At 40.2% G+C, this 24,119-nt stretch overlaps 1 protein-coding gene across 3 annotated transcripts in view; it reads left to right on the forward strand.

Moving 5' to 3' along the window:
• DAAM1 (dishevelled associated activator of morphogenesis 1) overlaps positions 1 to 24,119 on the forward strand; it is a 150,662-nt gene that overhangs the window by 110,561 nt on the left and 15,982 nt on the right. For 2 of the 3 annotated variants that reach the window (XM_036218349.1, XM_036218350.1), the window contains exons 15-21: positions 165 to 272; positions 6,611 to 6,640; positions 7,760 to 7,866; positions 14,654 to 14,738; positions 19,008 to 19,114; positions 20,922 to 21,010; positions 21,860 to 22,028. In XM_036218349.1, the coding sequence (XP_036074242.1) occupies positions 165 to 272; positions 6,611 to 6,640; positions 7,760 to 7,866; positions 14,654 to 14,738; positions 19,008 to 19,114; positions 20,922 to 21,010; positions 21,860 to 22,028 (695 nt within the window). The remainder of the gene's footprint in view (positions 1 to 164; positions 273 to 6,610; positions 6,641 to 7,759; positions 7,867 to 14,653; positions 14,739 to 19,007; positions 19,115 to 20,921; positions 21,011 to 21,859; positions 22,029 to 24,119) is intronic. The other variant, XM_036218351.1, reaches the window with a different exon arrangement.

Consider the following 24,119-nt stretch of genomic DNA (forward strand, 5'->3'; position numbering starts at 1 on the left):
TGATAAAGCTTCTGAAAAAAATGACACATTGTTTGAAGCCAGCTCACTTTGAGTATCTGGTAGAATGAAAAGTTGGAGATAGCAGCATTTTTTTAAAAAATTATGACATCTGTTCTTTTTGTGTATAACTGTAAATTCTAGCAATATTAACTTGATGTTTGCAGAACAAATTGGAAGGAACAGTATGGACCGAAATTGATGATACAAAAGTCTTCAAAATTCTAGATCTGGAAGACCTGGAACGAACTTTCTCTGCCTACCAAAGACAGCAGGTAACAACATGTGCCCTCCAGATGCTATAAAAAGAAAAACGTCTCCTTATGCATGATCCCTGGGCCATCTGCCATAACCATCTTAGTTCTAGACTGTTTGGTCTACCCTGGCATGCTCCTGCAAAGCATCATGGTGTATTTGTCCATGCATGTGTTCAGATGCCTGTGTGTGTATGTAAACATGTCAAAGATATATAATAAGCTCCTTGTTAGGAAGCTTCATAGCCTCATGTATGTTCAAGACTTTGTCTCCATTGGTGGAAGTTCTGTATATTATTATCACTTGTGCTTGGTCAAAATGGGTCACCAGGAGAAAATGTTAGTAGGAGAGTTACCTAACTTGTATCCTCACCCCACAGTATTAATTTCTGAAGTCATTTTAGCTTATCTGACTTTTTATATATATATATATATATATATATGTGTGTGTGTGTGTGTGTATATGTGTGTGTATATATATGTGTGTATGTGTATATATATACGCATACACACATACATAATATACATATTTAAATATGTATATATAATTTGTCAGCTAGCCAGAACCTAGAGAGTTTTTACTGTTTGTCATGAACATGATCGACCCAAAAGTGGGGCTGGTCAGCTGAGCAGGTGCACAGACGGCAGTGACACAAACAGGACCAGAGAAGCTTCTGAAAGTGAGCAACGCTTTCTTAATAGCCAAAACATGCCATTTGGTGCTTGCTAACATGGCTAAGCAGTCGATGTCACATCGCGAGCCCTAGTCACATTTGTATGGTACCTCTCGCTCCTCAAGGGGCATCTTAGTAGAGCCACTTAAGGGTGGACCAAAAGAGGTCACAGTGGGGTGGCTAGGTTCGGAGTTTCAGAAGAACAAAGAAAAGGTAGAGTGGGACCTGGAAAGGGAAAAATTGAGTCCCAGAGTGTGAGACGGAAGATTGTTAAGGATGACTGTGGGAGAGGAATAAGGAGAGCAGAGCGTGTCTTAGAAGCACGTGGATGTGGGGCATCTGCACAGGGACTTTGCTTGGGCTCTGTTGGGAGGACCTTGACTCCAGCGTGAATCATGCCCAGGGTGGGGCATCCTTAGACAAGCAGCAGACTTCCTATTCTGCTTGGCTTGGTTCCTAAGAAAAAGCCTCAGAACAGAACTGCCAAGCACTGAAGAAGACGATGGACTGAGGCTGGGGGAGAAATAACAGATGAAGGGTTTTATTTTCAAAATGGCCTTTGATATACCGGAAATTGAAAAGAAAAAATAGTATTCCTTTAGCCAGAAGATTTTCACTTAGAGGGAAAGCTTCTCTGCAGGGCATTTTATTCCATTTTAGAAAAACACAAAAGTGCAAATGGTTGCCTACCATGGCAGAATGACCCTAAAACAGGAGCTCTCAGCTGGCGCCACCACCTATAAGTGTGAAAGTAAACTTGTGCAATATTGTATATACCATTGAAGGAACGTGAAGAACAAGACGGAAAGACATTGCCCATAAGAAGCAAGATACTTTATTGTTTAAAGAACAAAGAAAGGGTGTGTTTAGAGCCTTCACACCATAGGTGCTCAGACCAGATTCATTCCTAATTTGCTGCAATGGGCCTTCTCTCTCTCTCTCTGCTGTCCCAGGATGGTGTCCTCTGGGCCTTGACATGAAGTCTTAGGACATTTTAGCAAATTTCCTAGTAAATTCAAATAATCTTCTGACCTTGCTACATGTCTCATTGATCTCCTACGTCAGTTTCAGCCACTAATACTAGTCCATTTAGGTTGCCAAAGATGAAGTAAATTAAAGAAAGAGAAACAGCAGTTATTCCAAATGATGCTCTTCATGTCTGAGCATGTGGGTAGCATTTATTATTGAAGGCAGGTGGTTGAAAGACCCAGGTTTACAAGACTCATAATTAACTGGCTTTCAGCAGAAGGTGCAAAAAGGATGCTGCCAAAACGCTCTGGGACAAATATGTGGACAGTTCTCAAAAGCCCTGGGAGACAGGGTTGCAGAAAGCCTGGCAATTGGGTAATGGTCTCCTAGCAACCAATCACTATTTAAGTAATCAGTAGTCATTCCAGTCAGGATAGACCAGAATATTTCAGTTGTACTTAACACTAAGTCAACTGGTAAGTGGAATCATTTGTGACATTTTCAATAGCACTTCCTGGAGAAAAAATTTCAACACACCTGCTCAACTTGATTAAAGTATGTTTCTTCCCATCTTGGTGCAAGAATTTGAGATGACAACTTTTAAACTATAAATATATTTCCCAATTGAAGGAAATTTGAGCCATTTAATTGAATTTACTGAATGCTGAGAGACAGAAAACTGAAAGATACAGACATTCTAGTAGGAATATGTAGGATAGACAAAAGAAATGGAGTGCCTGTCATTGAATGTCTCCTAGTCTCATGACTGATGACAAGGTCAAAAACATGTGCATTTTCATTTAATTTTGGCAGTGCACTGTATAATTATCATCACACTTAAACTGCTCTCTTTTCCACTCCCAAATGAATACTAGGAACCTATTTTTTCTATGGTATCTCCCCTTCTTCCCTCCAGAGGTATAAAACCATGGTCTAACTCTCTGAACTTCGGCCAGTTGTTTGGCCAAGTAAATTTTTGAGAGGCAAAGGAACACATGCATGCCATTATCTGTGTGCATGCAACAGGAACACTACACAGAGTAAGATTTTTTTTTTAATTTCAAATATCAGATTAGTAAAGTTTAGGTGAAGCCATGGATTAATGACACGTAGAAGAGATTTTATGTAAATATATGTACACACACAAGATAAGCTCAGTTGATTTGAGAAATGTTGTATGATTAAAAACAAGTATCTATACCGTCAGCTTTGTATATAAAGTACTTCAAATGATGCAAATGTATTAAACTGTTGCACAGGCCTACAATGCAACTTATAGTATAAAAGTAGAGATGAGGAAAATGTGTAAATAACCATAAGGTAGACTAAAAGGTGATAATCAAAATTGGTAATCAGTTTTGGTATTGATTACAATATACACAGTTCCCAGTCTCATCGACCCTAAAATTTAGTTCTCAAGGAGCTCTTATTTTTTTAATTTAATCCTCGTGCCAGTTCTACGAAGTAAGTATTTTTCCTATTTCACAGATAATAAAAACATGTCTTACCATGTATTCAGTGCCCGAACAGGTGGCATATTCAGGTGTACAAGGGGTATCATTCTCAGGCTTACTTTGTTCTTATGCCATGGACTTATTCATTTTGAAGGTCAGGCTTTGTAAAGGATTTTCTTTAACTCCAGCTTTAAGAACAAAGCCATTCTTATTCAGGATTTTTTTTTTCAGTGTAGAAATCAAAGGTGTACAGAGCCGATTATGTACGCTTATGTGCCACGTGAAATGGAATTTAATAACGTGCAGTCATTCCCTTGTTCACATTCCAAAAGTTCATTTGAAAGTCAATTTCTTGAATCTCAAAACCTCTTTTTAGCATTAAAACTATATTATACATGATTTCCAGACCAGCGACGAAAGACTAACTTTATTATTGAATGTAGTTCATTTCATAGTAATACTATTTCTGATACAATTAAACAATATTTTCTTTATTTTATGGGAAATTTTTATCTTGAGACTTATAAATTTATTCTCCCTATCCAGGCAGTTGGTCAGAGGGAAATGAACTTGACATTTACCTAGAGTGTCATATCAATATAGTAATAAATTAACAGCTCACTATCTCCATTCCTCCTCCCCACTCTTTGCCTGAGGACACTCCTTCTTTACAGGTCATATGATCAGCACACACAATGTCATTTCAAAGCCTCTCTGCTCTGATTTAGGAAACAAATGATGACTGCTATCACAGACTCCACAATCTGATCTCTCCTGATAATATGTAATACACAAACCATTCTTGGGGTCCCTTCTGGAACATTCAGTGGTATATTCTGATTTTTGTAAACGATCAGAGAATTTCTCTTTTTAATTCCTTTAGATTTTTCATTATTTTGTGTATCTAGTTTCCACATTGAAAACTTACATGATTTAGAGTATTTATTTCAGTAATCTTGGTCCTTAGCTTGGTCCTTTGGCACATGAAAGCCAAAGAGGAAATTGTAAATGATGGCTTTTCTTAGGACTAAGGTATAAGATTGAGGTTCTATAACAGGACTCCATGGTGAGAGTTAATCAAACACAGGGTTTTATATAAATATTAGTGTAAGCATTTTTCTGGAGAGGGGTCCCCAGCTTTTATCAGATTTACAAAAAGATCTCAACCCCAAAAAGATTAAATACTATTTATGTAAGGGTTATTATTATCTATGAAGTGTTGTCATTATTTTATTGTGGAACAGTATCTATAGGAATCTACCAGCACCAGTTCCTGAAAGTGCAAGTCTCAATTTCCTATTTATATTCCAAGCCCAAAGCCCTAAATGAAAAATCATCTGGAAAAATCAGACATCCTGTTAGGTAGAGCCAAATATAGACAGTTCTATCATGTTTCCCCTAAGTTGATTAGTAAAAAAGAACGTTAACTTATTTGAAATAGTCCTGGAAGCATTATTATATTTATCATGCCCCATCTAATAAACTTTGTGATTTTACTTAAAATATTATGATTAAAGGACTCTTAAAGAAGGGGAATAAAGCTAACAACCAAATTCTCCTATGGCATCCTTCATCCTCACCTCTGGAAAGATAAGATACATCACTTAGCTATTAACTGTTACATTTATTGCTGCCACTTGTTACAAATGGAAGATCTTGACCCTTTGTTCTTCATCTCAGGGGTAAGCATGACAGTAGGAGCAAAAAAGACTTGATCATCAGCTTGAAAGATGATTATGTTGTATGGTAGCTTCCACGTATTGAGCTCATAACCATATGTCCAGTACTGGACAAAATGCTTTGCATGCATAATTACATTTAATCATCACAATAATAATCCAGTTGTCCACCCCATTTTATAGATATACTGAGTGCCAAGCCACACACCTGGTTATTGATAGTTGTTGGCTTGCATTAGCCCACTACATTAGAGGTCAGAAATCTCCATTTCCCGATGATGGGAACTTATGGAAAATGAGATGCCAGAGAACTTCATAGAAATTTCTTTTTCGAAGGGCAGACAGTGACAGCCAGATCTAAATTCAACTAGCAACTAACTTGTCTCTTTAAGACAGAAAAGTAGGGTAGGACCTCATGGAGTTCACTTCATCATAGTTTTTTCTACCCTTGAAAGGAGAAACTGCTTTTACTGAGAAAGAGTCCTGTGGAGTTTCCAAGTAGAAAATTTGACAATTACAAGGACAAAAGAGAACTGTGACATCAGAGGAGAAGAAAGGTTTCTTATGGTTATCAACGCCATATGGTTTTTAAACGCCATTCTAGAAAGACGCATTTTGTTTCCCACCAGAAGGATGAAATGAAACAGCTCATCTGTGTAAAGTTGGCCTTGGCAGTGCTGCTAGGACCAAGGAGGCCTTCAGGAATTTGCCGAGCTAGTGATGGTGTGCAAGCCCTTTGCCTGAAGGCTGGGGTGTGTTTTGCAAACCGAAGCTGTATTCATTCCATTATGACAAAAGAATACAAAGAAAGCTGTAGCTTTCTTATAATGTATCAATTACTTCTTTCTCTTTTCCTCCTTTTCTCCAAGTCTTTTCTATAGACTATTTCGAGAAGAGACTTTTGACTTTTATTTGCTTGAAACAGCCATGAGGCATCTGGAACAGGGCCTCAATGGCCGCACACCATATGAATCTCCTGTTGTCTCTTTAATTCCACCTTCTGGTTTTTCCTGATATCTACTTGTAGCACCAACAGGCGTTGTTTGGACGCTGGAGGGGTACTGAGTGTGAATATTACTGACCTATGTTGTTGAATTAGTCTTTCGTCTTTCAATAATCCTTCCTTATGACACAAGAAGACAGGGGAATATGCGTATTTCTGGTAGTACATGACAATGGGAGTAACCTCCTCAAGTTGATGGAATTGTTGATATTTTTCTGCTTCAATTGAAAATTGTCATGTTGAACAAATGGAGCACAGTGGTCCTTCAAAGAAGATTTGTTCCTTTCACAGCCTGAGTCTTTCCGTGGTGTTTTAAGTCCTCTTCTAAATTCGATTTGCCAACAGTGAAAATTAGGTACAGCACATGCTGTCTTCTCTCTCTACCCTGGATACTCGGGACCATGCTGCTACCTATATTTTCAGCCAGGCTCTCATCTCCGTGAACTCTCATGGCCGCTCCTACAGGCATAAATCATCTCTTACCCTATGTCTCTGATTTCCTTGACTTTCCTTCATTTGCTGTGACTTCTGAACTGCATGTATTTGATTTGCCTTTTCCATGCCTCTGCCATGGCTGTAGGATTTCTTTGTGAACAGTAACTCCAAGCAGGTAAGTGAGCTACTACCTAAACCTTGCTTAATGTAAACTCCTTGGCTCACTCTCAGCTCAAAATGTCTTGGTTGTCCGGTTTTTGTTTGTTTGTTTGTTTGTTTTAAATAGTGTAATGTAATTCTTAGGTAATTCCACAATGGGTTTCAACCCTTAACTGAATATTTAGAGCTATACCTGAAATCTCAGCTCAAGAAACAGTTAAAGTTTGATCACGTGAGGCTTCTTATGCTAAACTCCATATTGTCTTTGTTTCCTAAACTGTTACACAGTTCCAGAGCTCTTTGGTGTCCTTATGTTTTAAAGCTGTGATCCATTTTTTAAATTGATTCTGACTTCTACTGAAATCAAACTTGCTATTGATCAAGTTAGTCTGTTTTCACCTAATGCCCATTTTACTCATACAGTCTTATATCTTTAATTGTTTTATGCCTTTCTCACCATAAATTATGACTGGCTGTCATTGCTTATAGCTTTCTGTACAGCAGCAAAGTATGCTAGTAGTGTTTCATTGTTAACTCAAGTAATCGAACTAATATCTTGAACTACCTCCTCCAAGTTGTCCATCAGGCTCCACGGTAATAAAAGGTACCGTCTGGGCTTGGGAGCATCCTGTTGCACATAAAGACGTTTTGGAGTCTTTATTGTTCTGCTTTTTGAGTGCTCAGGAGGCAAATGGTTCTGGGGTAAATGTGCCCTGCAAATGGCTGGACCAGCAATGGCAGGCCTCAGCTGAGCTTGATTCATAGTGACAGTTCCTCTGTCTGCTGTCCATAGGGATTTGGGGGACAAAAGGAGGGCACCACTCACTGATAATTTATGCACGCTTAGCATCTTCAACTTAGAAGCACTTTGTTCTTCCAAATAATGCGTTTTCAAATGTGGGTGGTCAGCTTTTCTTATTATTTCCCTTTGTCAACTAGATTTTAGTCTTTGTTTCAATTCTACCTCCTCCCGACACTCCCCCCAACAACCATCACAGCAGTGTGTGTGTGTGTGTGTGTGTGTGTGTGTGTGTGTGTGTGTGTAAACAGAAAAGAAAAGAAAAGGAAAAGTATGTGTCCGAAGTTGGAATGTTTGCTGCCTGACTGTGATGGATTTCTTTCATACTCTCTATAGAAAGAAGCAGATGCCATTGATGACACACTGAGTTCCAAACTGAAAGTCAAAGAGCTTTCAGTGATTGACGGTCGGAGAGCTCAGAATTGCAACATCCTTCTCTCAAGGTATTGTTGACGCTAAATAAACATTTCCAGAAGGACCAACTTCTCTAGTATATGGTTTCAAACCACATGTTTGTTTTTCTTTTAACTGGACTCTACTGAGGTACAATGTTTTGGACTCTCTTCTGTCTAAGGTGAGGACAACTATTGGTGCTTACTTTCCCTAAAGAAATATATTAGCCGGTTGCCTGCTTTCTTAGAGTTTAATTTCTACAGACTCCTAAATTTAGAAAGCAGAATACCCCAGATCAATGTTTGTGTGTGTTTTTCCATCTTTCCCACCCCCCACCCCACCCCCAACCCAAACGCCTGTAAAATGGACTTTACTCCTACAGGTTTTGGCTTCAGAAATATTTTAGCTGTTGAGTAACACCGTCAGAACCAAAAATGAAGCCTCTCTTTTTAAATTTTGCCTTCTAAAGTCACCTTTTATATGATTTCATGCGTTTTCTGAACCTTTTTATGACTAAAAGGATATGTAAATCTCAAACCTCGATGAAATGCTAATTAATCCATTTTAGCACTGTTCAGAAATCTTTCTCATAATTAGTGAACCACCACAGCCTTGGAAATGTGGGAGCCTGGAATCTGGTGGTAGCTTCAGGCAGTATGTCAGGTCATCTTGGGCATTTCAAGTAGCTTTTCTGAATCTAGTTTCTTCATGTCTTCAAAAGGGATTTTAACATTGGGCAAAGATGCTTGATGCTTGTGAGGTGAATGAAGATGTAAAGAATCATGAACTTTGAGGCTTTAAGCGTTAAGTCACATTGATTACATTCTGGAAAGAATGTGGTATGTGCATTGAGGCTAGTGTTAGGTGACTTCTCTTTCAGGGAGAGTAGAGAGGGAAAGTAGTAGTTCTTAGTTTTTAGATAGTCTTATAGTGAGTTTCTTTTAACACAAAGAACTGCTGCTTGGTTTTCAGCCTCGGAGCTTGATTGTTAGCCAGATATATTACTTTAGGGAGTAAGTGTTTCTTTTGGTGAAAAGAAATTGAGGTTTAGTGAGATCCCTGAATTTTAATACTAGTAAGGTAACATGAACCATCCTGTTAGCATTTCATTTCTACCTCTGGAAGAATGGAAGCTATGTAAATGGCTGGTTTGCTCCCTGAACACATGCTCAGGAAGACACTGTTGAAAGTAGGTCTAATTTTTCTTCTATAGTGTATACAATCTGTTTTGTTACCATTTCTTTTCACAAATAACATTTTTAATAGTGAAATTAAATGAAAATTTGGAGAAAGTTTTTTTTTTAATCCCAGAATTTCTCCCTATATTTTGTGCTTTTGCACTCTAGAAGAACACTTTAAACTTGACAAAAGGCACTCTCACTCTGAATTTCTATAGAATTTAAATGCTTATAGGAGTAAAAACCATGACCCAGTTCCTCAGGGACAGATTATTCTCAGTACTAGGTGCCAAACAGGGTAAGTACACCAGTTACATCTGTAGATAAAGTTACATCTCTTTCTGGCAAATTCCCTATGCCTTAATTGAAGGAATCAGTTCATATTCATGGTATGTGAGTCCCTTGTTACCTCAGAAGTGTCAGAGCCTAAAGTGGCTTAGAACTTGAATGTATCTAAACTCTCTCTAGAAGACAGTTTTAAGGATTTGCCTACTATCTGTTAGATTATCTATTAAAATCCACTTTAATGAATAAGTGTTGTTACAATGTGTATAGTTTAAAAGGGTATGTGCATAGCAAAGTAATTTTGAGTCTCAACTGACTTCTGGTAATTGGGCATTAACTGATCATGTTCTAAAACGTTCTCTCCCACAGAGGATTCATTAGCACATGCTTTTCTGCTCAGTGATCAATAGTTCTCTCTCATTAAAGAAAGCACAGGGCTTGTTACATGTACTGCGGTAAAAGTTAAAGAAATTAAGGATGTTTAATTTAAATTAGTTTTTTATATAGTTTTTTTAACCAGTCAGAAGTTTACCTTGCTTTCATTTTCCTATTTTCGTTGGTAATACATTATTGCCCACTAAAGGAGCTAGGGACTTAAAGGAGGGAAGAGATCTTCGAGAGTGTGTTTGATACTTTTTTATTAAAGAGTTCCACTTTGGAGCATTTATTTGCCTGGCAGTATGCTGGGTGCCACAGGATGTACCCAGACTTAAGATAGCACTGCTGCCTTTGGAAACTCATGGCTGATTGGAGAAGAAAGGTGAGATGACTTGTGAACAATAATTCAGGGCTTAGACTGGCCTCACTGGAAGGAGATGGGAGCTCAGCCAAGTGAGAGTGACACCTCAGAGTTGACCAGGAAAGTGCAATTACAGTTCCATGGGCAAGGGGGACAGAGGCAGTTCCAAGGAGATGTGTGGCAGGAGGAAAGTCACCGGAGGGGTCTAAGCATAGCTAATAAAGAGAGCCTTGTAATTGCAGCTATCGGTTATCACTTGGTTCGAATGAGATCAGGAAGGAGAGCCTGTGATCCATGCCCAGTACCTTTATAAGGGCATGAGTCACCCCAGGATTGAGCCATCCTCTTCTCATCTATAAAATGGAGATAATGAAAGTGGTAGCCTTGCAGTAGGTTTATGAGAATTACACCTGACAGAATGCCTGCTTATGTGCCCATGAGATCAGAAATTGGTGCAGTTTGTTCTGGAGAGCACTGTGTGTTTCCAAGGTTCCAAGTTTATTCTCTCAAGGGTTCACCATAGGTTTGAAGGAGTCAAGAACTGGAAGCAAAGGCAGCCATCAGGTAGGGGGCTTTTTCTGTTGTCCAGGTGAGACTTGATGAGAGACAGAGTTGAGAGACAAAGAAATCTTCAATAGGACTTGGAGACTGATTTTGTGTGTGGGGACCAAAATAGAAATATTTCCAAGTTAATGTCAAGATTTTTTACCTTTCTATACTTACTATCTTCTTCTTTTCTGCTTTTTTTCGTTCCTAAAGGGCGGCAACTCTCTCTGTTTCTTATCTTGCTGACCAGGAACTTAATTCCCAGCAAGGCAGTCATTACACCAAATTCCACGACAGGGAAAGCTTGTGGCATATTCCATGGGGGGCATTTGATAAGCACATATGTCTGTCATGTTTGGTTACTGAAAAGCTCTTTCTTACCCACATACTGCAAAAGTTAGTGGACCCTTTGGTCAGAGGCACCTGCCATAGCCTCACCTGGAGCTGAGCAGACAACTAGAAAGAAAGCCCTTCTTGTCTCAGGGGCCACGCAGGGGAGGAGGTGCAGGCCCTTTTTGGGTGCTCACAGCATGAGTGGCAGGTTCACTTGCAGCTTCCAGAAAGAGAGTGGCTGAAGGTGAATTAGAAGCTCCAGGCCTCCAGGGACCCTGCCTTTCATACTTGAGCAGAGTGGCAAGGCCCTAGGTGGATTGAACAACATCTCTACTGCATGTCTAAAGGTGACATGTGGCAATTTAAAATTCACTCTGCTTTATTCCCTGAAACACAAACCTCTCCCTTAAAAAGAAAAAAAAAAAATACAAAAAGAAACTTGGAAGCGGGTTAATATTACAAAATGAACCCACTTAAAATATACTTTTATGAAGTGTTCTGCTATTCTTTTTTTCCAGATGCTCACTTAACATGGCAGCCAGGGTACAGTAAACCACAAAAAGCTACTTTAAACTAGGAGGATTTGGCTTAAATCCACTGAAGCAGAGCTAAGACCGATCTAGCCATCCATCCCTAACTTACTGTAATTACTCCAATTCTCTTGGCAAATTTTTGAAATACTTTTGTAGAACAAGGTAGAGTTAAATACTGTTTTTAAATGGCCAGTTTGCTTCCTGCCTTGTAAAGAAAGTTGAAGTGGACGTCTCAAAAGGTGCCACCCTCCAGTACACCAGACACTGCCAAGCTTTAAAAGCAATTAAAAGGTTAGAACTGGTAGGGTCATTAAGTTACAGAGATTAGCAGCTCATTCTGTGGGTGACAGATGATACTAAGAACTCAGCAACCTATGGAACCATCCATCCCGCTGGGCAAGCGGACCAGTCTCCTCTTTCCCCAAAGGTAGTTTCATTGTCTGCTCTAACAGGCCACGTGCAAGGCAGTATGTTAACAGGTAGATTTTCTTAAGTACTGTCCATTAAAGTCTCAAGTCTCTTTGTGAGTCACACTAAGAGAAACCAAAATTGTTATGAATTAGAGCTAGTGTTTAGTCCAGACAGCCTCTGGGGGGCTTTGAGGAGCATAAATATATACAGTTTCAAAGCAAGAAGTTCTGCACTCCATATGGGGAGCTAATGAAATGCAAATCTGATACTTGAAGTATTGTTCTCGCTCTGATTTTCAACTCCTTTTCTTTTAAATGCAAAACAGAAGGACTCAGCAGAACTGCACCATAAAGTAGTTTCTTCAACTCAGTGTGAAAAGGACACAGACCTAATTTATTTTTTTCTTATAAGTGGAGCTTTTCTCATGATGACTATAGATATTTCCACAGTCAGTTGGTTTTCATTAGCGGCAGTTTCAACCTTCCCTAATGTTTCTCCTCGTTTGCCTCGCATGGCTGCGCTGTGGTGTTTGCCTTTAACTGACGCGAGAGCCTTCAGTGTCCTAGAATCTAGGGCCGAGGGCCTGGACAGTGGAGACCTTGGTGCTAGAATACAGTTTCCCCGTCATGCGTTTCACTCGTGCCAGCTTGGCCAAATCGTTCCATTTATGTTTGAGCTTTTCCATCTGATGTTTGGTGAACATATTCCTGAGACAGTGATTGTTGCCACAATGACTACAATAATCTGGAGAAGTCTGTCCGGGTCCAGGGTTACTGTCCACAGTGCAGGAGTGATGATGGCACTGCATCTCGGACAGGGCGATAAAATGGTCCTTATTTTAGAACATGGACAATTGGGCCTATTGCCTAGATGCTCTATCTGGCTGTGAAAACATAAAACAAAAGAGAATGATATTAATACAATAGGATTCCCAAATTTGTTCCTTTCCTGTCCTACTTATTAGCACACGAAACAATATGCCACGTAAATGGCAGGATGGATGGTTTTAACAAGGTCATGTCAAAATTCAGAGAAAAGGACAAGCCAGAGGTGTCCAGAGTGGGCTGTGTCTTGTCCAAGTCCCCCTCCAGCATTCTTTGCTCCTTCTGTGACCTTCATGCCCGCCCCTGTCCTCAGCCAGCCCTGTGTGCTGTACATGCCAGTACGTCTTGAGTGTTTCAGCTTATCATTCAATTCTCCCAAACACTGTAATCACCTTTAAAACAAACACCACATCTTCTAATTCTTTTTTAATACTCCCAGTCCTAATAGGTGTTGTATGCAGAGAGGGAACTGGTGAAATAATAGGTATGAGAGTGCTTTGAGAAGTGTTCATCATAACCCTAGTAAGTGCTCTTTAATGATCAAATAACTGCACGAGAATATTAAGGTTACATGAATACTACTGCTTTTTTGTTTTTTTTCTGGTGTAGAAAAGTCTTCCTTGTAGAGTAATCATACAGTTTATTGAGCCCTTTCCATGGCCAGGCACTATGCTAAACACTTTATATGCATTATTTTACTTTACACACACACACACACACACACACACACAAAATTCTGTTTTGTTTTTTTTTTAATTTATTATTATCCCTATTTCAGAGATGAGGAAACCGAGGCTTAAGAAAAATTTTTTCTGGGGTCACACTGACCAGAAGTGTCAGAGTCAGGACTGGGGCCCAGCCTGTCTGATGCCCAATGTTCTCTCAAACATTACGTGTGAGAACTATAGGTCTTGTTCTGTATTTGTGTGTTTATATCTCTTTCTCCAATCCTAAATGTTATTCTTCTTGAAGATCACAGACTTGAAGAAGAGATCAAATAATGTTAATATGCCACATAAGTATAGCTTGTAAGGAAGTAAGATTTTTAAAGTCTGGGTCTAATGCTTACAAATAGAACAAAAGAATGACTCTATTGTTACAGCCGATAATCTGATTAAACCTTTTTTGCCCTAATTAAGACTATTTGTTGTATATACTAAAAATACATTTTTACAGGTATGTTTTAATTTCCTTCCTGACATGATCAAGACAAAAATCCTTAATTAAATTAGTAGATCATATAAATTTATGGTAGATAGGAAACAGATTTGTGTTTTTGCTTAAATCCTTCCCTATGAGATATTAATTATAGAAGCAATATTTATATAAAGAATTTGTGATTAGCACTCAAGAATCTTGGGTTTGTGTTAGATACTGCCACTTTCTACATGTTTAACCTTGAGCAAATCACTTAGCCATTCTGAGCCTCAGTTTCTTCCTCTATTTAAAAAAATGACCATCACAGTTATTTCGAAGTTCAGATAAAATAACATATGTGAGAACTCTTTAACTATGAAGTGCTTATACATTTTGGTTTGTGTATTAACTAGTGCTTGATTTTTTTAACATAGGTTCTAACCTTCTTAAAATCCGTTTTTAATATGTCACCAAACTTTAAACACTTCTGATATATAAAAAAATTAAGGATTTAGTTCTCCTCTGTCACCTGCAATTCATGGATGTATTAGAATGGGTGTTGTCCCATTTCTCATCTTCCAATCTCTTGCTTAAGGAAACTAAACGAAAGAACATAACAGCTTTGTTCTCTGTGTCAGCAGAGCATTACAAAGCCCTGAAAGAATGTTAAAGCTGTTTCAAAATCCTACTTTTAGGTGCAGTATTGTCAGGAAATAAGCTTTTATTGGGAGATTTTGAGCAAAACAGTAATTGAAAATCAGCAGCTAGAATAGCAGAATGAATGGTTGTACATTAAATTTTAATGCCCAAGCCAGTATTGTTAACAACAAAATAAAATATTTGTTCTCTAGGTTGAAATTATCCAATGATGAAATCAAACGGGCAATTCTAACAATGGACGAGCAGGAAGATCTGCCCAAGGACATGTTGGAACAGGTGAGCTGCCAGACATATCTTAGAGCACAAGTGACAACTGACTTTCAGCAGGGAGTGAGAGATTGAGAAAATCCGGTTGTTGCCGGTAGATGATTTCCTCATCTTGTGTCATAAATGGCAGTACATTCAAAATGCTGGGGCTAGCAAGTATGAGATGGATTTACACGCAGTCAGCACATTCTTGTCTGTGATATTTGGAGATAATTTGTATCATCTATGTCAGGCGACAAGTCGAATGTGATATCCTAGCCTCTCTCTCTTCATGCAGTATTTCTATAACATGCTCTGTGTAGACACTCCAACTATGTTGTGTGTTGTTCAGCAGTTTTGTTCAGTCATCCCCCAAATGGCAGTGTTGTTAACTAGCAGATATTCTAGGGATTATCACCTGTCTCTTGATCTGGGCCTAAATTGTCCTTTGCTTTGTGAAAATAGTCTTGGAATGTTCTAAGATTGTTCTGTCTGCTTTTCTCATTATCTTTGGGACAGAATCATATTTTGAGTGATTTTGGTCAAGTGGTCCACGTTTGTGAGAGCCAGGTCCATTTATGGTCGACCGTGGACACAAGTAATCATGATTCCAAGCTGAACTTGCGGTCACATCTGTAGGCATGCTCAGCTCCTAAGAGCAGAGGAAGAGGATATTTTGCATTGCTAAATCCTGGGTAGCGAGGCTGCTCCAGGTGGCAGGCACGCCTGTTTGTATGCGTGTACATTTTCCATGGTTCTCACTGGTTTCCTAAAAGGCCTCAAACACAAAGCAGGGAGGAGTGATGTGTGCGATGTCACCACACCCAGACAGTCCTGCCCTCCCTGAAGCCACTGCAGCTGTAGTTGTCCTAGGTGAAAATCCTCACATCTAGCAGTGGAAAAGCTTTTCATGCTATCCTTTGAAGGTTTGATTTAGTTATAAAAACAGTTGACGACTGTATGTATAAGTTTCTTAGGATGCTCTGTGTATGAATAGTTTAAAAGTAATTCCTAAACCTAAAGTTCATTTCTTAGAGCATTTCACAGCTTCTCCACACAGTCTTCCCGCTTGCTGTATACCGGTCAAAGCAGAGTCTGCCCTGAGACTGTGCAGCCCAGCTACCCTCTGTCCCTCCCTGGCCCCCAGGTGACCCTTTACTGCAGCTGTCTGCATCCGAAGTTGCTCATCCATAGTGAAGAGGTGTGCAGAAAGCTGCTTTAGTCCTTAGGCCTTCAGCCCCTATTGACAAGGTCATATGTTTAAAATTCCACAAGATCTGTTTACTGTGAAATTGCATCCAGTAAAATTCTTCCTTGAGGGAAAGGATTTCAAAATCCTGCCAAAAGGGCTTGCTGTGCAAATAGAATGTACTTCAAATAAATAAAGTAAGAAAATCAGTCTACTGAAGCAGAATCTGGCCAACAAGGATACTCTTGACCTGGTCTCGCCTGATAATTCTGTGTGTCTCATGCTCTGCTCATCTCTCATGCTCATCTTTTCCTCCAAAGTCTACTGCTCCTCTCGTTGCCTTTTCCTTCATAGACTCTTCCCAGACAAGCACTGCAGAAGCCAGCCTCTCCTTACTCCTGTCTGCGGTTTGCATTCGAGCCACATTCATTCCCGCTTTCCTGCTACTTTTTAGCTGCTGGGCTCAGAACTCAGTTGAGATCAATACATTCTTTCTTGCGATGTATATCTTTCTCCTATTCCCAGGTGTCTATTCTTTCCTCTTCACGCACAGGGTGTTACTCGACTCTGCTTTGAGAAGGACTAAGCCGTTGGCCTGTGCCTCTTGCTGCGCTCTTACACATAATGAAAGAGAGCTTAGTGATCGTGTTATCCTGAACAGGGGCCTGTGGGCTCGGCACAACTAGTTGGGAGCAATACCTGAGGCTAGAACTGAATTTCCTTGTCCGATAGGTAAAAATCCAAACTAAGGAAGAAAAAAAAACAAGCCTCCTCTCTCTTCCTCTTCCCTTCCCCCTTGCCTACTGCCTTCCCTCTTTGTACTGAGAAGGAAAAAGAAGATCCTTGTCCTGTCCAGTGTCACTATTTGAACATGGGAATATAGATGACTAGAAGCCACCAGGACACCAGACCCGTGAACTCCCTGGCATCCACTTCTTCCACCCCTTTTAGAAAGAGCCGTTCCTGGCCCATCCCTTCCTTATGTTCAGAGACCCAGCCAGATCTCTCTCCTCTCCTCCAGATCTTTCACCTCTCCCTCTTCGCATGTAACTTAAGTCTCAGCTTTTCACACACATATCTCTTAAAACCTCACACCCCCATCTAACTGCTATCCTCTCTCTCTTTTTTTTTCCTTGACACAGCTAAAGTTCTTGGAAACTAGTCCCCACTTGCCTCCTGTTCATTCTTCTTCACCTCACTGCAGTCTGTCTTCTTCACCTCCCTAAAGCTGTTCTCACTGAGGACACACAAATTCCTTGTTGCCAGAGTCAGGGGGCACGTCATAGTCTTCATCTTCCTTGATTTCTCGGTGGTATGTGACACTAATGGCCACTTGCTCCCTGATGAAATGTCTTCTTCCTCTGGCCTTGTGATTCCACACAGACCCCTCCTTTGAAGGTTCCTCTTCTTCTTGTCCTCATCCCTTAAATGCTGGCTTCTCTTGAGCCCTGCTTTTCTTTTTTCTCTTGGTGGCTCCAGGTTGCCCCAGGCACATCCATGCATGTTATAACTAACACCAATGCTTTGTCTTCCAAAAAGATCCTATTAGGATTTCAGGCCCATTTATCTACATGCCTACTCGATATCACTACTTGGTTCTCTTACCAGTATTTCAAAACACTGAACTCACCTTCTTCCCACCCACCGTCCACCAACTTTCTCTTCCCAGGTTCCTTGTTATACTCCACGTACATTGTCGCCTAAGCCAAAAGTCAGGGCCTCGTCCTTTTGGTAGACCCTCATCTACCATAATTCATCCATCAATGAGCCAGGCTAGTTCTATTCAAACCCTCTAAATAGCTCTAGAATCTCTCTACTACCCAATCTAGGCCACTATGATTTCTCAACTAGATTACTGCATCCACCATCTAATTGCAACCCCCTAATACTTTCGATCTCTTCTAATTCTTTCTTCATTTTGCAGGCACAGTAATCTTTTTAGAATGCAAATTCATCCCTCTATTTATAATTCTAGGTTATATCCCAGTGCCCTCAAAATAAAGACTGAATTTATAATAAGCCTTTGCCTTGACCTTGACCTTGACCAGCGCTTCCGTCTCCCACTGCCATGACAGCCGCTCTTCCACCTGCATCGGTGCTGTGCTGCCCTTTTCAGACCCCGGCACATAATATGTACTCTGCCTGGAATTTATTTTCAGCCTCACACCATTCACTTCCTTCCCTGTAGTTCCAGTTCTTTTTCACTCTGGTGGCACCCAGACCAACTGCCTTTGCTGAGATCCCTTAGTTAAGTCCAACAAACATTTGAAAATCTGCTAAATGGACCGTGCAATGCCAGCATCAAGTTATAGGGAGGATCTTGGGGTCCAGAGGGCCAGTATAATTTTTTTTAAATGTCCATGAGCATTTGATCTAGAAAATAGCATATAAGCCTGTACATATACATACACATATTTGTACCTTTACAGGAAATCAAGACGCAAAAGTATTTTTTCAACTTTAAATATTGTTGCTACTTTTTCCACATTCCATGTTCATTTCTTCCTTCAAAATAAAATGTGGCATTAAAAACTTCAAATCCCATTGCATTCCTCTCTTCAAACTCTACATGGAGCAAAAAAAAAAAGAAATGGAATTAGATAAGCCAGAGAAAAAAGCAAACCGAGTGGAAAATACACATAGAATAACTCATTCCAGCATGATGTAATAGAAAAAAAAGCAGAGTGCTTGGAGTCAAGAGACATAGGTTCTATTTCTGATGATGACAAACACTGGCTTTATAACCCTGGGTGAGTTGTTAATCTCTCTGGGCCTAAATTGTAGTATCTCCTAATGAGAGGATTGAACCTCCAAGGTCTCTCTAATGATCTATGCAAAGTGAGTCCTGGTAAGGAACGGCCACAATTCTGATTTGAGAGGCAGCATAGAACAGAAAGATGCCAGGAATAAATCTTATACCAAGGTAACTACTTTGAAGTGAAAATGGACAGATTTAATCATTTCTATTGTGTCTTAACAATCACCTAAGAGTAGAGCTTATCACTTAAACAGAAGTTAAGATTTCATCTTGGAACAAATTAAAGAGTGAAAAACTATTGCAGAAATATGCATTATAAGCCTCGATTTTAATATGTGTGTGTACTTTTTAGCTCTTGAAATTTGTTCCTGAAAAAGGTGACATCGACCTGTTGGAGGAACATAAACATGAGCTGGATCGGATGGCCAAAGCGGATAGATTCCTTTTTGAGATGAGCCGGTAAGTTTACAAACGCTTAAAAACTAAAGATGCCTCTTTCCTTTCTAAGGAAATTAGACTTTTGAGTCATGTCAAAATGTTTGGGTCAATTAACCTGGTTTAACTTGCAGCCTTTTTGAACTCAAAAATCTTCTCAAGTCTGAGTTGTGTGGAATTTGTTTTTTTAACCGGGTAAGACAGGGTGAGGATTTCTTCACAATTATCTGTATTTCTGAGCCTTTTGGCCCAAATGCTTTGACCTAATCAAGTCACAACTTTTCCTGGTTCCAGTCAGTATCATTCTTCTCACTACTTTGATTTCTTGGAATTGTATCTCACTCCTCCTAGGACCTCAGCATCCCGAGGTTGTCATAAAACAGGAAAAAAAAAAAAATGAACAGGCTGCAGTGGCAACCTGGAGGCCACGTAACTGAACAGCCACAGTCTGGATGTCAAATCATGACCCATGCAGACAGCACTAATCGATCATGGCATTCTTCCCACATAACTTGGCAAACTTTCTCAGCCCTTCTCCATAAGTCCCTGAGACAGCCACTCCTCCTTAATTGAGTCTGGCATGTGAGCTGAGTCTCTTTGCCATCCCAGGCCCAGCGACTTGATTTTTCATTAGAGAAAGACCAGTGGTCCTGAAACTCTCAGTCAACCTCAGGGCAGAGTACCTCTCAAGTCCCAAAGGCTAACAGATGTAGCCAAGGTGAAATATGCCTCTCACTCTTTTCTGCCTTCCCCAGACTTATTTTTATTGTGGTTCTATCTCATCTTCCCTACTACAATAAGACAAAGGATGGTTTTGAAATTTTGACAGGTGTGCCCAGCAACCTTTATGTAGACAAACCAGATGGCCACCTGCAGTAGCTGCCACTTAGTAATTGTCCAGATCTTTGCATGCATCCTCTCACTTAATCCTGCTGTCAGCCCTGCCAAAAGGGTGTGAGGTAGGGAACTATTCTCTTCCATCTAATGGAAAAGTTAAGGTACCTGTTCAAGGTCACCTAATAACAGGAGAACCTGGGCTGCAAACCCAGTCCTATCTGATTATATGGTACAGTTTTGGAGGAGTGGCTGATCCCTGGTTTTACTGGAGTAAATTTTTCATCAGAGAGCATGTTAGGCAATGATTCCAGAAGGCCAGGGCAAGAACACCCACCCTCATCCCCTCAGCAACGCAGAGCAGCTAATCATGGTAGTTACCAGAGAGGCCAGTTTGTTATCTCTGGCAGCTATCTTGGAAGGCAGAGCTTGCCAGCCTGGAGGGAGCTAACTGTGGAAGGAGGAGGAAGGTTTGGGGACATGAGGAGAGAATGTTGGAGATAGTTTTCCTATACAGTTTTGCCAAAGGCAAACTTTGTGAGAAAGTTAAAAAGCCCGGAGTGGAGTGTAGGGAAGAGCCCTTTATTTGCAGCAGAATGGGCAGTCCTTTCATTTACATTCTTTTTTTATCCCTTCCCTGTTCACAAGAGCTGCTGGGACTCAGGAAGAGAAGAAGGCTTTAATCAACAGCACCCAGCTCTCACTTTCTTTTAGCAGTTGCCTAATCTGATTGTAGCTAAGGACCCTCCTGCAATTGCCCAAATATTCTCTGTAGGTCTGAGGAAAACGGGCCCTCCAGGCGAAGATGGCCTGTGCCCTGTGCTACTGTCCAGGAGAGAAAGTGTGTGCGCACACATGCACGCACACATGCACGCGTGTGCGTGTGTGTGTGTGTGTTTCGGGGTTGGGGAGCACTCTGAGGTACTTCCACCTCTATATTCACTGAGTGAACATAGATTTATGTTCAATGCTCATTAGCTTATGTTTGCTCTTACAGAATTAATCATTATCAGCAAAGATTACAGTCACTGTACTTCAAAAAGAAGTTTGCAGAGCGTGTGGCAGAAGTTAAACCTAAAGTAGAAGGTAAAGTCAAGACACCTAGATTGGAAATGATGTTTGTCTTAAGTGCCCATATTACAAGTGCAATCCAAGTGCATATAGTAAATGGAATTCCTTTGGTGATTTTTTTTTCTTTTTTTTTTACTCGAAGTCTTTTGGAATTCTAATGGATAATTACTTAAAGTGGGCACTTGGATCACTGGCCTGGCCTGGCCTGGCCTGGGTTCTGGTTGTCACAGCACACCTTCTGGGTTCCCCCACAGGATTGTGCTTTTGACCACATGGGTGTTGGGGAGGAGTTTATTTGACTGCTACTGGCATTAAACCTGTACTTAGCTTTCTTGCGACAGGGACTTACTTGATTTTTCTAAGGGAGGATTTGAGGCTGTTACATTGATAAGTGTTTGAAATGAGGTCAAGGCAATACAGCCCCAGAATGCATTCTGGAATTGGGATCCTGCTTGAACCCTGATCCCTGATGATGCCTGCAGCTGTCACCTGTAACACATCTGACCAGTTTTTCTATCAATGGAATTGATCAGTAATCCTGTCGATCTGACTCATACCAGACAAGAAAGTATTTGCAAAGGAATGTGCAAAATGTACTTGCTGTTCTGTGTACTCCTAAGTACATTCAGTTGATGAATCAGCCAAGAAACAGGCTGAAAGGATGGGATTGTGTGGCTGCCAGTAGGTCTCCTGAACAACATTAGCTGTCTCTCCCCGTCCTCCTGCTTCTAGTTCAGGTGTTTTGAAAGTGCTCCTGGTCATTCAGTCCAATCTTGCACCTTCAATGGATGCTATCGGATGTGTGGACTTACCACTGAAAAGTCTTGGTTGTAATAGTTGTGTTTTTGTATGTTCGATTTGAAGCAATTCGTTCTGGCTCGGAAGAAGTGTTTAGGAGTGGTGCCCTGAAGCAGTTGTTGGAAGTGGTTTTGGCATTTGGAAATTACATGAATAAAGGCCAAAGAGGCAATGCCTATGGATTCAAGATATCCAGCCTAAATAAGATTGCTGACACAAAATCCAGTATTGACAAGTAAGTATGGGATCTTCCAACACTTGGAGAATCCAGGTACTTAGGTCAGGGCTTAAATTTGTCCCCCTCTGGTCCTCCTCGGCCTCCATGACGCTGCAGTGTCTGCTCTGCCCTTACCTTTCTCACTCCTCTCTCACACCATGATTATCCCCAGGTTCCCGTTGGGCCAGTTGTCTGTCCTTCATTTTCAGGCCACAGGCATATCATCTAATCCAAGCCTTTTGTTTTTGGGGTTTTCTTGGATAAATTTTTTATTTTAGTCTTTAGAACTAAAGACTAGTTCACAAATTATAAATGTATATTTTGATGTATTTTCACAAATTGAACACATCAGTATCACTGGTCCCTGGATCAAGAAACAGAACCCTCCCAGCACTATGGTAGCCTGCTCAAGAACTCTTCCATCACAACCCACCACAGAGACCCAGCCGCGTTCCACTGAAAGGAAAAACACCTGGCAGCTGACGGTAGAATCTGGAGTTTGTCGGGTTTTTAGGTTATGTTCCTTTATACATTGAAGCTAGCAGCTATGTGAAAAAAATGATGTGTAAATGTGTTTTGGCTGTTGTTATTCAGCCGCTCATCCCAAGACTCATTAAAATGCTTCCTAGAAAGTGCGTATTAGGTGAACAGATTCTTTTTAGAGACACCCAGTTGTGAAAATGCTCTGGTGTCATTAGCAGGTAGGGTCATTAGCTGTATTAACTCTAGTTTCCCTGAGAACCGAGTTTCCATAAAGCTCTCACTGACTTCAAAAGGACTATGCACAATTGTTTCTAGGATAAACTTCTCTGTACCCGAATTCTTTTTTTAAATATAGGTTGTTCACCCTAATTATTCCTAACTAGTGAGGCTTTTTACTCTATATTTTCTATGGGGTTACCGAGGCACAGTGTAATTGGCCACCCTGAACCCATCCTGTAAGAAATAAGCAATGCATTAAATTGTAGAGCTAAACTTTATTAGTGTATCACATAGACATAGATGAACAAACAACAGCTGCTGTGTTCTGTCACTGCCATCTTATTTTTAATGTAAGCGCTCGTTCCTTTTTAGAGCACTTTCACATTTGATTATCAAAAACGCCTGTGAAGTACACAGGCTGTGTCACCTGTTGTCAGATTAAGAAACTGAGGCAGGGTCAAGTGGCTCATTTAACTTGCCTAAGGTCATAACAAGCAGGGTATTTGGCCTTACTGGTGTTTTACACTTACCAAAAAATGGATCTTATTTGGAGGTCGTAGTAAATTTTACAGCATCTTACTTGCATATAAGAACAGCTACCTTTTTACAGAATCAAGCCAAGCCACAGAAGGGTGGGACAGTCAGCATGAAGTGTGTAGTCACTCTGCATTAAAGGCTTGTTTCTGGTAATGACAAGAGAATAATCAAATGAATGCCATAGTAGTTTTTCGTTCTTCAAGAACTTATGTTCAGTCAAATGAGGTATTATTTGGATAGCAAACATGTGCAAGCTCTGATCTGGCTTTACCTCTTTCTTCATTAAGAAAGATTTATGGTTAACTAAGTTTAATTCTTTTAAATAACAAGGCATTTCTCTGAAATAACGAAGGAAAATAGCATTGCTCTTTCTTTGATGGTAGTTAGGACTTTGTCCCCTCACGCAGCAGGCGTGTGGGCAGGCACGTAGATTTTGTGAATGGCAAGATTGAAGTGCAATGATACAACTAAACGTCTGCAATATAAGTGGCCAGAATTTTTAGCCACTATTTTACTTTACTGAACAATTGTTTGCTAATTATCGAGAATAAGGAAAATAAGGGATTTTAATTTTTTTTTTTTTTTTTTTTTAACGTGTGGGCCAATTGACTCAGGAATAGGATTGCACTGACTCACTGAAACTGCTAGGGTGACCAGAAATGGTTTTCATTGTTATGGAAAAGAAAATTGTTTGACAACCCTGCTTCATTTTAGCTGGAGGTGGGTGGGGCTATGTTATGACTTAGCATTGTGAATTAGCAAACTGTGTAAAAATTGTGGAAATGTTTTTAAAGAACGCACTGTGTCTTCCTGGTTATGATAACTTTCAATAGACTAGTGGTTCTTGATTCTGGCTGTTTGAATCACTGG

This window comes from Rousettus aegyptiacus, unplaced genomic scaffold, assembly GCF_014176215.1.
Source record: "Rousettus aegyptiacus isolate mRouAeg1 unplaced genomic scaffold, mRouAeg1.p scaffold_m13_p_3, whole genome shotgun sequence".
NCBI classification, from domain to species: domain Eukaryota; kingdom Metazoa; phylum Chordata; class Mammalia; order Chiroptera; family Pteropodidae; genus Rousettus; species Rousettus aegyptiacus.